At 35.2% G+C, this 13625-nt stretch overlaps 1 protein-coding gene across 4 annotated transcripts in view; it reads right to left on the minus strand.

Moving 5' to 3' along the window:
- Window positions 1–245: 245 nt before the first annotated feature.
- The window catches only part of LOC119656758 (disks large 1 tumor suppressor protein), a 139324-nt gene continuing 125944 nt past the window's right edge, over window positions 246–13625 (minus strand). For all 4 annotated transcript variants that reach the window (XM_038063329.1, XM_038063325.1, XM_038063328.1 and 1 more), the window contains 4 exons: window positions 8418–8567; window positions 7218–7500; window positions 7069–7160; window positions 246–3261 (listed from right to left, as the gene is read on the minus strand). In XM_038063329.1, coding sequence (XP_037919257.1) covers window positions 3155–3261; window positions 7069–7160; window positions 7218–7500; window positions 8418–8567 — 632 coding nt within the window. In that variant the 3' untranslated portion in view covers window positions 246–3154. The remainder of the gene's footprint in view (window positions 3262–7068; window positions 7161–7217; window positions 7501–8417; window positions 8568–13625) is intronic.

The following is a 13625-nucleotide window of genomic DNA, read 5'->3' on the forward strand; positions in this document are numbered from 1 at the left end:
AAGTCGCTTCGTTCCTATGCATAACTGATGTTACACAAATCATTTCTGATAACAGAAACATATATAACCATTAAGATAACTTCTTAATATACTTATTGATTCTTCTTTCGACAAGCCCCTTCAACATAACAATTTAAAAATTTCAATAGTTGGACGTAACATCCCCATCCTTACCATTACGAGTGCTTGGACGATAAATATCGCTTACTCCCTTCAAACAACAAAATAAAAAATATTCACATATGTACATATTTTACTAATTAACATGGTTTTATTAATTTTCAAAGAGATACTATATAAAAATTTAAACATGGAAATGGATCCGCTTCAATTTATTCACATGCGAACATAAAAACTCCGGTGGTGAAATTAACTTTTGTTCATAATTGCAAGGGTTCATATTGCATTGTTCAACTCGTAAAATAGAACGAAAAAAGCACGGAATGAACGTGACTTCGAATATCTGGCATATAATACACGCCAATTTTAGGAGCAAATGAACACTTCCAGTTTTGTTATACTAGAAAATTAAACTTTCACTATACTGTGTCATAGTTTTCTTTTGTTTTATATATTTTCTATTTCTAAATATTTGTATAAAGGCATTTATAATAAAGTTCAGGCACAAATGATACTAAGTTGAAATTATCAACAAACGAGAAGGCTGAGAATGTATAGAAAAGTTATACATGTTATTCACCAATGCCTGCAAGCTCGCAACAGTGAGATAATTACACACTATCAACGACTAAACTTTCCGAAAATGTTGTTATTGTATTGTTTAAATGGCAAAATAAATATTCAAATTTTGATTTAGAATACAACTTGCACATTTCTTTTCTGAACGGAAGGCTACTTATCATCCAACAGGTACAAATCAATAACTGCTGATTTATATGCTCTTTTGTTAAATACGAGATCTTGAGGTGCTTCCATGCCAATGAAAATTTACGCGGAAAACGATACAAAGCGAACATTTTTATATATGATGAGAATATCGGGAAGTTCAGGCATGTCAACCCAAACTAGAACTTATCACAAATTTGCCACACGTGCTCCGGGACCTTATCGTTTTTTTGATCAACGCCGCATAAAGGCTCTTTATGTGGGTGCTCTGCCGCATGAATGTTTATCCGTTAATCTGGATAGTATTTTAATGACGCACGACCTGGACGGAGACACACGCCACATGGCGTAAATAGTTATGTGAAATATCCGTGTGGTGACAATTTTCGTTGTAAATTTTTATTGAATGAGAAGTTCTATTTTGTAAATAATCATTCATCTCCGTGAAATTTGCAGCCCAACGACAAGGAATATTAAAATTCGGCTTCATTATTTAACTTTAAGTTATTTCTGCAAACCATTGGCTATTTCATAAGTCATAATTAATAAACACTCAATTATAACCTTTGTTGTTGGAGATGGGTTTGAGTGAGAATTTTGGTGAAATTTATTATTTAGTGATTGTCTTTCTTAATATCTTCAGATTTTTAAATTTTTAGTATCTATCTAAAAGCCAATGGATTTCAGACTTATAAAGGAATGTGAAGTGGAGAATTATAGGTGCAGAAATTTGAAAGTGACAAAAAATTCAAAAGGCAATAGCAATTTATGCGAGTTACTTTTCAAAAGGGCGCGGAATTAGGAAGAGTACAATTGATGCTTCAAATAATTGAAATCGAAGACTTATTCGTTAGTACGACCTCAACAACTGGGAAAAGCCAATACATACTAGTAATAATTGAAGATATTATATGGGAACTAAACATTGGTACTTCAAGGAAACGTTTATTACTATCATTATTGATAAGTAGATAGATAAATACTACAGGTATTCGTATGAGCAGAACGAAATCTCTGCTCCTTATTTGTGACAATTGTTAAATCATTTAGACGAATTTACTTGGGAAATAATTCGGTAATTAGAATGTGATATAAATTTCGATCAGTCGTATAGTAGGTATGTAAGCATCTCCTGTGCAAAGCGCTAGGTAAGTTTCCATTAAAATCCAACGAACCATTCCGTTAAGCGCACGCTTTGTCCAACCAGCAACCTGGAAACACTGAATAAACAAATCGTGGAGTAGTTGCATTTGACATCTGATGTAAGTGGTTATGTTCCCCTCTTAACCTTTTGTCTAGGTCATATTTGGCACTGTTTTGTTTTAAATAAAATAAGTCGATATCTGACTAATATTTAGTTTAGAAAAGTGTGAATTTTAATGATGTTCACTCGCAGAACGAACAATGATCTGCATTCTTCTTTTTGTTTGATTCGCGAGAAATCCAACAGGATACAGTGAGTATTGGGATAGCGACAAAAGCGAATTGTTGCGTAGCGGATTGGAACGAGATATTTTAATTGGACGTTAGCTGTAACAATTGTTCAAACAAAACATCAAAAATGAAAAAAGGGATGAAATTAATAATATAATATATTCGAAAACATATAATTTTTTGACAATAATGCTCGAAACAACATGTAAGCAACAAAAACATGATACAATGAATGCACGGCTTGGTTTCCTGCAAAGTTTTTAGATTTTTTTTTAATTCATTTCTCAATGTCATCATTTCTTTTTTCATTTGTGGATTTCATTCCATTTCATTTGCTTAGGGTTCACAATTTTTTCACACTTGCTAAAATATGCGAAATACTTTGAAATACCATGAACAGAAGGAAAAAGGACATAAATAAGAATAGCCAACAACAACGTATTGCCCTTAAGTAGCAAACTCATATTGCTAATTCCATCATTGTATTTTTTACTCCATTTAAAACAATTTTCTATGTGTTAATATTGTATTGCATCATTTTTGTCCTGTCATATATTCTGAAACTGGATTTCCTATAAATAATTCTAAACGTTCTCAATTCATTTTTCTCGATTTCGAATCTCGTCTTAGTTCCTAGTCTAATGTTTCGTTTTTATGTATATTTAGTATTTTTTTAATAAATATCCCTTGCAATAGGTTTTTCTTACATCTTTCGTACTTTTTTTTTTCAATTTTTCACATTTAAACCAAAGACAAAATAATCGACAATTATAATGAAATCAAGCAAAACAATTGATCAATGATGATAGGCAGACCTTGACACTGGTCGCGCACGGGCCCGAGGCGGTAAGGTCCAAGTGGTTGTGGCTGTTGGTCATAGAGATTCTTTAGACGGCACCCATATGATTGGTCCAGACTGTGACCAGATGACTTGCTTAACTTTATTGTAAACTTCTTCAATTGTGTCACCTTGTACGACAGCTGCAAAATAAAAATAATTATAACTAAATTGAACAACCATTTGCTGACCTGAAAAATGATTTATTATACACGGTGGATATAAAAAATAACGATATTTTTGTACGTAACTCTACAGAATGAATTGAATTGGTGAGTATTAAGAGCGTCGAAGAAATGTGAGATCAGACCGCAGGGCGGCCTACGCAACCCTTAGGATCGTCAAGTTCGGTAAACGATTCATCAACCGAGATACTTGTCTTTAGAGTGACGAAATCGAAGTGAAGATCTCTGAGGAGAAACGCCTCTATCATAAGTTCCTTGGTTATAAAACGCAGTCCAATTGTCAAATTTATGGGAAAGCCGTGTTCTTGTCAAAAGTAAAGAAAGTCATCGTTGTTACCCGAGCAGTCCTTTGCAAAGATCTTTAAAATAAACCGGGCATTCCGATCGACAAGAGAGATCTTATCAAAAACTGACATCAGCGCATAAAGAATATCTAACGCCTCTCTCTGATAAGCATACTTGCTTACCAACCGACAAGCTGCGGCAGATAGATGGTGGGAATAGGAGCAGATTGCAAAAGACCCCCTACTTCCGCAAGTACGTCGATACTCTCGAGAATTCCATCTTCATCAAAATCCTTGCATTAGACAGGACAAAGCATTCTGATCCCGGATCCGATAGTATTATCTATACCTATAAACAGTGGCTGAGTTCAACTGCAAGAGATCCTCTTAGAGACCCTTCCTCATACTTTAATGAACTATTGACTTATTTTATATCTTCATTGGAAAATGGAAAATGATAAAAAGTACATCATTGCTCAGTCTATGGATACCATCAAAGCTTATATAAGGCTGGAACTGTCTACCTGTAAGGCTGTATAGCTCTTGTAAACGACATCCGGGATAATCTCGTAATAGTAGCTACAGCGTAATTGATTGGTCAGCAGGCAGGTCGCAATGATCATTAAGGAGTGTGAAAGATATATATATATGGTTGCCTTTCACCCCTTGGTGAGGTATAGCGCGTCAACCGCTTGCGATTACCGGAAATTCGCTCCCCCCCTGTCAGGCCAGCGTACTCCGATAATAAGACACGGACAGGTATTGATGAAAGCATGGAGTTTTTGAGTAACAGTGGAGTTCAGCTTCTATATGATACTCCCATATAGCAACACAGAGAGAATAGCCTCAAGTTGATCTTACTATTGAGTAACTGCATTTCCGCAGTTCGAGCGTGTCACGCCCGCCATCACTCATAACGGTCAGTAGAGCTTTCAACCTCCTCCATTCATCCATCCGCTTGCACGACCTGTACAACACTCGAGAAAAGATCATTTTTGATGTCGACCCAATGCTCATAGATATTCTCAGGCGCGTCTGTCAGTAGATCTGCCGCTCAATAAGCAAGATAGCTCTCCCACTGTCGAGTGACAGCTGAATTTAGCGGGTTGCAACTCCTCGGACCAAGCGGAACAACAAAACTCAACACATATTTCTGCATCCCCTCCGATATTTGGAGCAACTCCAACTGCCAACGGTACACAAGTTTAATAGGCAATCAGACGAATACATTGCAGCCGACCTTTGGGAAAGGAAGAGCTAGAACTGAACATTGTGGCTTAATGAGTTTTCCAATCGCATTATTAAGGGCAGAACGTCAACTTATTGGCAAGAAGCACATCCGTCCCAAAGTTGAAAAAGAAAAGTCCAGCAGGTTGTGCAAATTATCCACATTCTTTTGTTATCCCATATTATGGAGATTTTTGACTGGATTCTTGACAATCGCATTCATGACAGGTCAAATTACTATAAACCAGGCTGTGATGAACTCTGGACCTAACATACTCATAACTTGTGCGCTGAGTTACACAGCTCTCCCTTACTTAGAAGAGTAAAGTTTAATTGATGGCAGGTATATCAAAATCAGGCTGTAATGAACTCTGGACCTAACATACTCATAACTTGTGCGCTGAGTTACACAGCTCTCCCTTACTTAGAAGAGTAAAGTTTAATTGATTTTTGACGACCGATCCCCATGAAACAGGCACAATCACTATCAGCGGCAGTGATCTGCCCAGATCTGAGCGATTTAAATACCTCGGGTCAACGCTATCAGCCAATGGAGAGCTGCGTTATGAAATTGCTTCACGCATTAACGCAACCTGGATGAAATGGCGTTCCACAACTGGTGTCCTTTGTGATCGACGTATCAACAAACGTCTCAAATCTAAAATTTACCGCAATGTTGTCCGTCCAGTCGCTCTCTATGGTTCTGAGTGATGGCCGACCATAAAAGACAATGAACGGCGTCTCGCGGTAATGGAGACGAAGATGCTACGTTGGACTAGTGGCGTCACACGTTTAGATCACATCCGAAATGAGGATATCCGCGATCGTTATGGGGTTGCACCGATCGTGGAAAAGTTGCGAGAGAGACGTCTTCGATGGTATGGTCACGCAGTTCGTGCAAACGAGAATTCACTTCCAAAGATTGGTCTGAACATCGAAGTCGATGCTAAACGACCAAAAGGCAGACCTAAGCATTTGAAAGCCTCGAGATTGCACCCAGATCAGGCATTCAATAGAGTCAAATGGCGAAGCCGATCACGACGAGCCGACCCCGCTTGTGAACGGGACAAAGGCTGAAGAAAAAGAAGAAGATATATCAAAATCACTTCGCGCCTCTATCGGCTGTAAGAAATTTGTGTGTGAGATGTTTTCTTCATTGAATTAGTTGTGTCTATCATTAAAAGTACATGGATTTTCCTCCTTTACTTCTTGACGCGATGTGGATTTGAATTAATTTTCCGTTGGCAAATTTGTTCTTTCTGAAAGTGTTCCGCTCACCGGATACATTGGCGTTTTTTTAGATATACCATATCCTAAACCCTACCCTACGCACCGTCGCTGTCGATTCGCTCTCGTAACTGACTCCCGAAAAGTTTGCACTCCTCCTTAATATTTTCCATTGCATGACACAACCCACAATGGAATCGTCGCCCCTTTTTTAAATGTGTAACCTATCCACTGCCACTCCCTTTCTCATAAACACGTGCACAGGTATCTTGGCCACACGCCGACAAGTTCTTCATTTGTTAACATCTCAAACCAGAATACCCCGATAAGATAACGCAGACATGAATTGATGACAGTCCCAAAGCAGCCAGAATACCCCGATAAGATAACGCAGACATGAATTGATGACAGTCCGAGTAGCAAGGATGGTGGTTACTTTCCATGTACTACTATAATAGCACAGAGAGAACACTGCCGCGGAATAGCCTCAACTTGATGCTAGTGTTCAGATACTTGCATTTCAAGATTTTAGACACAACATCAAACGCTACCCAGATATTCAAATTGATCAACTCCCTCCATGTTCTGCTCACTCGGAAATTTTATGGTATTATGAACCTTGCTTGAACGACATTCATTTTGGGGCATACATTTCGTTTAAGGACATCATTGTTAATTTCTTCAGAATTTTCCTTTAGAAAGGATAAACTTTTTTGCATGTCTTATCGTATAACATAAGGCCAGATTGTTTTCGAGTAAAATGTTGATGACCATCAGTGAACCGATTGTAAAGAGACATCATCTTTATTAAACTCTTCACAATTCGAGTTTTTGATATATCCTTTACCTTCCAGGAAATATAGTCGATGAAAAACGAAATCAATGATTGAATAGAACGACGTATCATCAATCGAACTTCATCAGTTATTAATTATGAATCAGTGGTGAGGAGAATCATGAATTAATCGAGTGAAAAAAAGGTTTATAAAGCTCTATACGAGCATATTTTCGAAGATATTTTAGTTACCTGTGAAATATTCTCCAAACTCTTGTTCCATTTTCAAAGCACGTTCAAACGTCTTTTTCGCTTGTTCTTCTGTCATACGTCTGTTCATTTCCCTAAAAAAATATTCTGCCTTATTTCAGGAAACAATAATTAATGTATGTTTTACTTACATTATGGAGTCAACCGATTTAGGTTTTATGAATATGGCGATGGGATATAATTGAGCCACTTGCAGCCGTTTGATAGCATTGGCTGATACATCTAAAATGCAGTGCTTACCCTTTTCGGCTACCTCGCGCACGCTGGCCACTGACGTGCCATACAGATTGTCATTATATTGTCCCGCTTCAATAAAAAGATGATTCTGAATATCGTGTTCCATTTGCTCTCTCGAAGAGACGAAATGATAATCGCGACCGTCAACTTCATAGTCACGCTTTGGTCGAGTAGTATCTGTGGAAGAAATGGGTAAAAAATATATAAAAAATATGCAATTTTTTTTCTTGTTAATACCACCATAATACAATATATTATATATATATATATATTACCACAGGAGTAGTGTATTCATAATTCGTGTGTGCATACACATATACGACAACCCGTTCACATATGTAAGCTATACAATCAGTTAATATTTACAGAAGAATGTTTAGAGATTGAAACGGAATTCTATTCCTCTAGAAGGTGAAGGAGAATAGAGATAAAATTTGAAATACTCGTATGTAAAGATCCACAGATACCATAATCCTAGCCTAAGGAAACAAGTCTGTCCAATTGTACTGAATCGACTGTAAATGTACATTCCAAACATAAACAGATGAAGTATCTGCGCAACAAGAAAAGTTCCTTAGCTGATCTTTATTTGTAAAGATTTGGAAATAATTTGTGTAGAAAGTATAACTCTGATTTTGTTTTGTTTTTAAAATTTCCGGACACTGTTCTAATCCTTTATAAATTTGAGGAATTAATTTTTCAATTAATAACAAGAATGTTGTACAAACTCCTTGCTTGTCGCTTGCTCTGATGAACTATTGCTGCGGAACTTCATACTTGTGATATTTGCGGCAGCAAATTTACATTGCTGCGGAATTAAAATCAGAATATTGCAGAATAAGCGCCTCTTATCTCTCAAATGCGTTAAGCAACTCTATTGTTATTTCATTTTACGATCAGAAAAGAAATGATAGCTATATAAATAGTAGTTTGAAAGAATGAAGAACGTTTTTATAAATTTAATACCAGAAAAATTTCCAATAATAATGAAGATACTTTTCTGAATGCTACAACTGTTTTGGAAGATAGCTATACTTAAGATATATGATGATTTTCTACAACATATATGTATGTTTGGAAATATTTTAACTTACGCGGAACGCATGACCCGAATTTATCAGGAAATTCAGAAATTAAATCGTCGTTAATTCGATCCTTTAATGGTCCCAGCACAATTACAGGTCTAGTGTAGTTAATTTGTAGGCGTTGCACTGCTTCGTATGATAGCACATTTTCTTCAGATGCTGTAAAATATATTTTTTTAGTTGTTCTAATCATGTTCTTATGGAAAATATTTGTATAAAAGGTTCATAAATTTTGTGAAATTAAATAAAATCGGATTGTGGTACAAGATTCTAAATATTTTGTTCTAAATTGCACTGACTAAAAACTGAATTAGTTACGGCTAGTAAGATTTTTAACAAGTATAAAAATGTCAAATGTAGAATCCTTTCAAAAGAGCAAATTTCGATTCATCCTGTATATCAAAAACTTTTTAACGACTCAAATGATCTTCTATGAACAGCAATCTTAGTTGATAAAATTTGCTACATGTGAAAGAAAAACACGATCAACCATAGAAAGCAATAATATTTTAGGAAAATTATTCAACACTACATATAAATAGAAACCGTTTCTCACCATTTATAGTATACTCAGACGTTTAGAAACATTACTCTAAATTGGAAAAATTTTAGCAGTGCTTCGATAAAAAGGAGATATCCAAAAGAGTATATGTTTATAAAGTGTTCAACTTTATGAAAAAAATGCAACAAGCAAATTAACTTATTTGAGCGAATTAATTTCTATGAAATGAGTATAAAAAGCAAACAAATCCTGCAGAACTTAAAATGTAGCGAACAAAATTGTAAATATCTTTTTTTAGGTATAATTGCTGGCACTATTTGATATAAAAATAGAAATGGTTATAAGTTTTTCGTAATGTGAAATCTGTCCAATAAACAAATGAACATTTTGAACAACTGAGAAATGAACCCACCTATACATAATGCCAAATTAAAAAGTAATTAGCTTTTTCGTTGATATCAACGAAAAAATATGTCAATCTTTTTCAGTAAAGACAAGTTTTTTATTTGTTATCTTTTTAACTACAATTAATCCTTTTCTGCACCTAATGTGTTGGTTCCACTTAATATGGAACACTAGAAGTGACTCAAATATTTTTGAAACAACTGTTCGAATGTTCGGTTTAGAAATAGAAAGAATTGATTAAAAGGGAAACGGGGAAGGATCCATAAAAGAAGAATGTACATTTCTGGTTCTGGTTCAATGTGTATTTAGATTTTTCTAGTGATGCAACAAGAAACGGGAACGAACCAAATATAAAGGTTTCTAGGAAATAGTTTCTAGTGGAAAACATTTCCCGATTCTTGGTATTGATTTCTGATTTCTCAAAAAATGTTAATGATATCATCATCGTTCCTTTTTTCTTTTCTCGCGTGATAATAAATGATTATTTGAGTCAGAGTTAGTTAAATTCGGAATAAAACAAAAGGTGGCTAAGAACTGAAAATGTTAGCATCAATCTTATGATAACTTAAAATAAACATATCATTCAATGAAATGTAACATCAATTAAAAAAAACGAAATCTAAATTCATGAAAACTGCTTAGTCCCCTCTAATTGCATAACCATTCTAATTTTGTTTAAGTATTTCTATTCCGGATGCCCGTTCTGTTCTTTGTGTCTGGAGAAATCGTTCCCTCTCCCCCCATCATTTTCAACGAACCTCTCTAGAAGTGATATGATTTGAAAGGAGTCAATATCCCATTTTCAACTCAGTAAATCATAAACTCAGTAAAAATCAAGACCACTTCCAAAAAACATTTAGCTTAAACGTTTCCGGACAAAACGAGACGAAAGCAAACTAAATCAATTTCGTAGAAGCCGAGAAATATAAGTTCGGGAGAAACAACCAGCTAACCGATCCGAAAAACAATCGCACTTCCCTTAATTGAACGGGGGCAAATATTTAAATAATTTTTGTTTCTGCAATATATATGGTTAGTTAGATGGTGATACGATTTTATTATGCTTTCGAAAAGCAACTAGCAAAGTTGCAGGGGAAGTGCCCTTCAAACAGTTTTGCTTCACAATTTCAAGTAGTATATATGTGAAAGTAGTAATTAGCTCTATGTTGTGTTGTTATGATGAAATAGTTTATATAACTTGGTTAATTTTCAATCGTGTGTATTTTTACCAATTTTAAGCAATTTGAGTTCAAGTTTATCAAATATAAATGTAAGCCATACAATATCCTAATTACAGAACAATAAGACGAATTTTCCTATCCATTATTTTTGGCAAAAATAATAGCTTCTGGTTGCCTTTATATTATATATATATATACTGCAATGTATTCACTTTTAAATTATACGTCGTATCAAGTGAAATTTGAAGTTCAGGCCATTAGTATAACGACACATTAATCATAAATGGATTAGTAATTAATACGGAAATAGTAATTTCCATCAAACTAGTTTTAAACTTTTGCGGAACACTTCAGGATTATAAAATGGTCGGAATTTTCTTACCAGTAGACGAATGTTGAAATATTACTACACTTAAGTAGTAATTATCGTAAATAACCATTCACGAGCGTTCACATATTTATGCTATGAAATCTACGAGAAAAAGACACTGCAGTATAAGGTAACGGCATTCATGAGCGTAGTGAAAGGGATAGAATTAAGTAATTTGTAGTGAAACTCCATAATTTACGTGTGGAGCAAACTAAAAACTGATGCCGTTGAAGCTATTGAGGCTCATCGAGAAACATCTGGAACGTCAACTGTACGGACTTACCGGAAATTACAAAAATCACCGCTGAATGGAACCAAATTGGTTAGAAGGAACTCAAACGATAGAAGAAAACGCAGAGTTAAGGAAGCAAATAGCATAGAAGGATGCCCTAAACAAGTAGGGAAAATAACTCGGAAAGTTTCAAAATAGCATGAGCAAAGTCGTGTGTTTGATTCGACTGTAATTCAAAAATGTAGATTATTCCGAATTCCGAAACTGCAGAAGTCACTGATTTCAACACCGACGCGGGTTTTTGAAAGGTAACTGTTATAATCATAATAAAAAAATGGCTTGTCAATGCACGAAATGGTCAAGAAAAATCACAGAACGAAATGGCATGATAACAATGTTTAAAAGGAATGAAACATAATTAATCTTTGTTAAGATTTTCCCTCCGGAAAACTTGCACAAAAGTGTGTAAGGTAAAAAGTATCTACACTTTTATAAGTGTTTGGTTGAAACCAACTCTTTGATTTTTTTCAGTACCCTTACAAAATTTGGAGAGCACCATCTTCTCACAATTTCGTCTAAAATCTAAAAAAAACATATCAGGTAAATCTTACCTAATGTCAGGAATGACCTACGAGTATATTTCTATCGAGTAGTTTTTACGTATCATGGCGATTAGCATACAAAAATTAGTTCTTAATATTTACATTGTTTTGATATTTTTTTAAAATATCAATCAATACAAAAAATTGGTCAAAAAAATAAAAGAAAATAGAATATGTATGGGAATTGGCTAAATCAAAAGTGAATATTGTTATTTTTAACTTTTCACTCTTCAAACAAAAACTCCTAACAAACACATTGCATGTAAAAAACAATGTTATTGGGAATGTCGCGAAAATACTTTGCTATATGCATTTATAATTTATAAATAAGAGAAGGAAATAACTAATGGTTGTATTCATCTTTTAAGGTTTTGTGTAAATCAAAACCTTATTAGAATCGATTTACTGTCTGTCTGTTAGTCTGTCACACGCATTTCTTTCAGAAACGATTGTACCGATTGATACCAAATTTGGTGGAAAAGTGGCCACTGTGAATGCCCACGCATACAGTGAGTTACATTGTTCTACATAGAATTTAAGGGGGATTAGTATGATCCTACCAAGTTTCGTGGAAATCGCACTATTGCTAACAAAGTTCTAATATGTGAAAATTGTCGCTTCAGTGCAAATTCTAAAACTGAAGGTTTTTAAATTTTTTTTCCTTCTTTTCTTTCATTTTCTGAATGCAGAACCTTTCAAGAATATTGCGTGAAAATTTAAGATAAATGGGAGCTAAACTAAGAAAGATATAGCGGTTTAAACAACCACGTCCCGTACATGACTCAACGCGGACTCGTCGTGCGAATGGCAAAACACAGAAACTGCTAATATATTGGATTCTTTCAAACACACGTGGACATCTCTTATCGTTGAGATTGCAGCCTATGCAGTAGCCTGTGTCTTCAATGAAGATTCTTTGCTTTACTAACATTCATGCAAGCCATGACCGATAATTCGAGCGGCGCAGGGAGCTGAAAAACAGAGTAAGGAGGCAGGATTCGTCGTAGACAGGAACGAAAAGATGTCTTAGACAACGAGGATGATAGCAGAATCCTTTATGAGCTTGGCATCAGTGTGAGCTAAGCCGACAAAACTCCCTTATGAACGTTTTAATTCAAATTTTTTAGTGTTGAAAACTTCAAACCGCTTTTTCCACAACTCACGGTTTCAAAGTCGATGCCCCTCATAACTCCAAAATTACTGTACCGATCCTTTTCAAATTTTGAACACTATTTCTGCACATACTTTGTGAGGTAATGCTGGAGGTTTTTTTTCAAATCTGTTAATATTTTTTATTTTGCCATTAGAAGCACGCACATCCTTGATTTAGAGACGATGCTGCAATTTCCATCTCTGGATCTCTTACTTAAGGGAGATTTGCAGTGTTTAGGCACCAGCAGAACCAGTAGGAAATGGGCAATGATTTTACCGTCACTAAAATACTGCTTTGTGTGTCCAGAAGGTCGCGGTTCAAATGTCACTGGTAGTAGTGGGATTTGTATCGTGATTTGACATCGGATGCCAGTCGACTCAGCTATGAATGAGTACCTGAGTCAAATCGAATGCGAATTCAAAGAAAGTTCGTAGAGTTAATTAGCAAACCAAAAAAACCAAACGGATTATCGAACTAGGTACTATAATCTAGTCTCTGTCATAGTCGATTTTAAAAATATCGATTTCAGAGAAAATGGTGAATGTATGAACTTGAAGTGACTTTTTTGAACGAAAAAATTGATTTTATTCTGCCCATAAAACAAAAAGCATGCAATGAAAAAACCCTGTTACAAAGGCTCGATAATTATGTGTATAATAACCAGAAAAAAATCAAGGCAATCGGATCAGTAATTTTCGAGATATTTTGTACATCGACCAAAAAAAGGTAGTTTTGTGAAATCAGCGATTTGAAGTTTCGGTAACATGCGCGC

Source organism: Hermetia illucens, chromosome 5, assembly GCF_905115235.1.
Source record: "Hermetia illucens chromosome 5, iHerIll2.2.curated.20191125, whole genome shotgun sequence".
NCBI classification, from domain to species: Eukaryota; Metazoa; Arthropoda; class Insecta; order Diptera; family Stratiomyidae; genus Hermetia; species Hermetia illucens.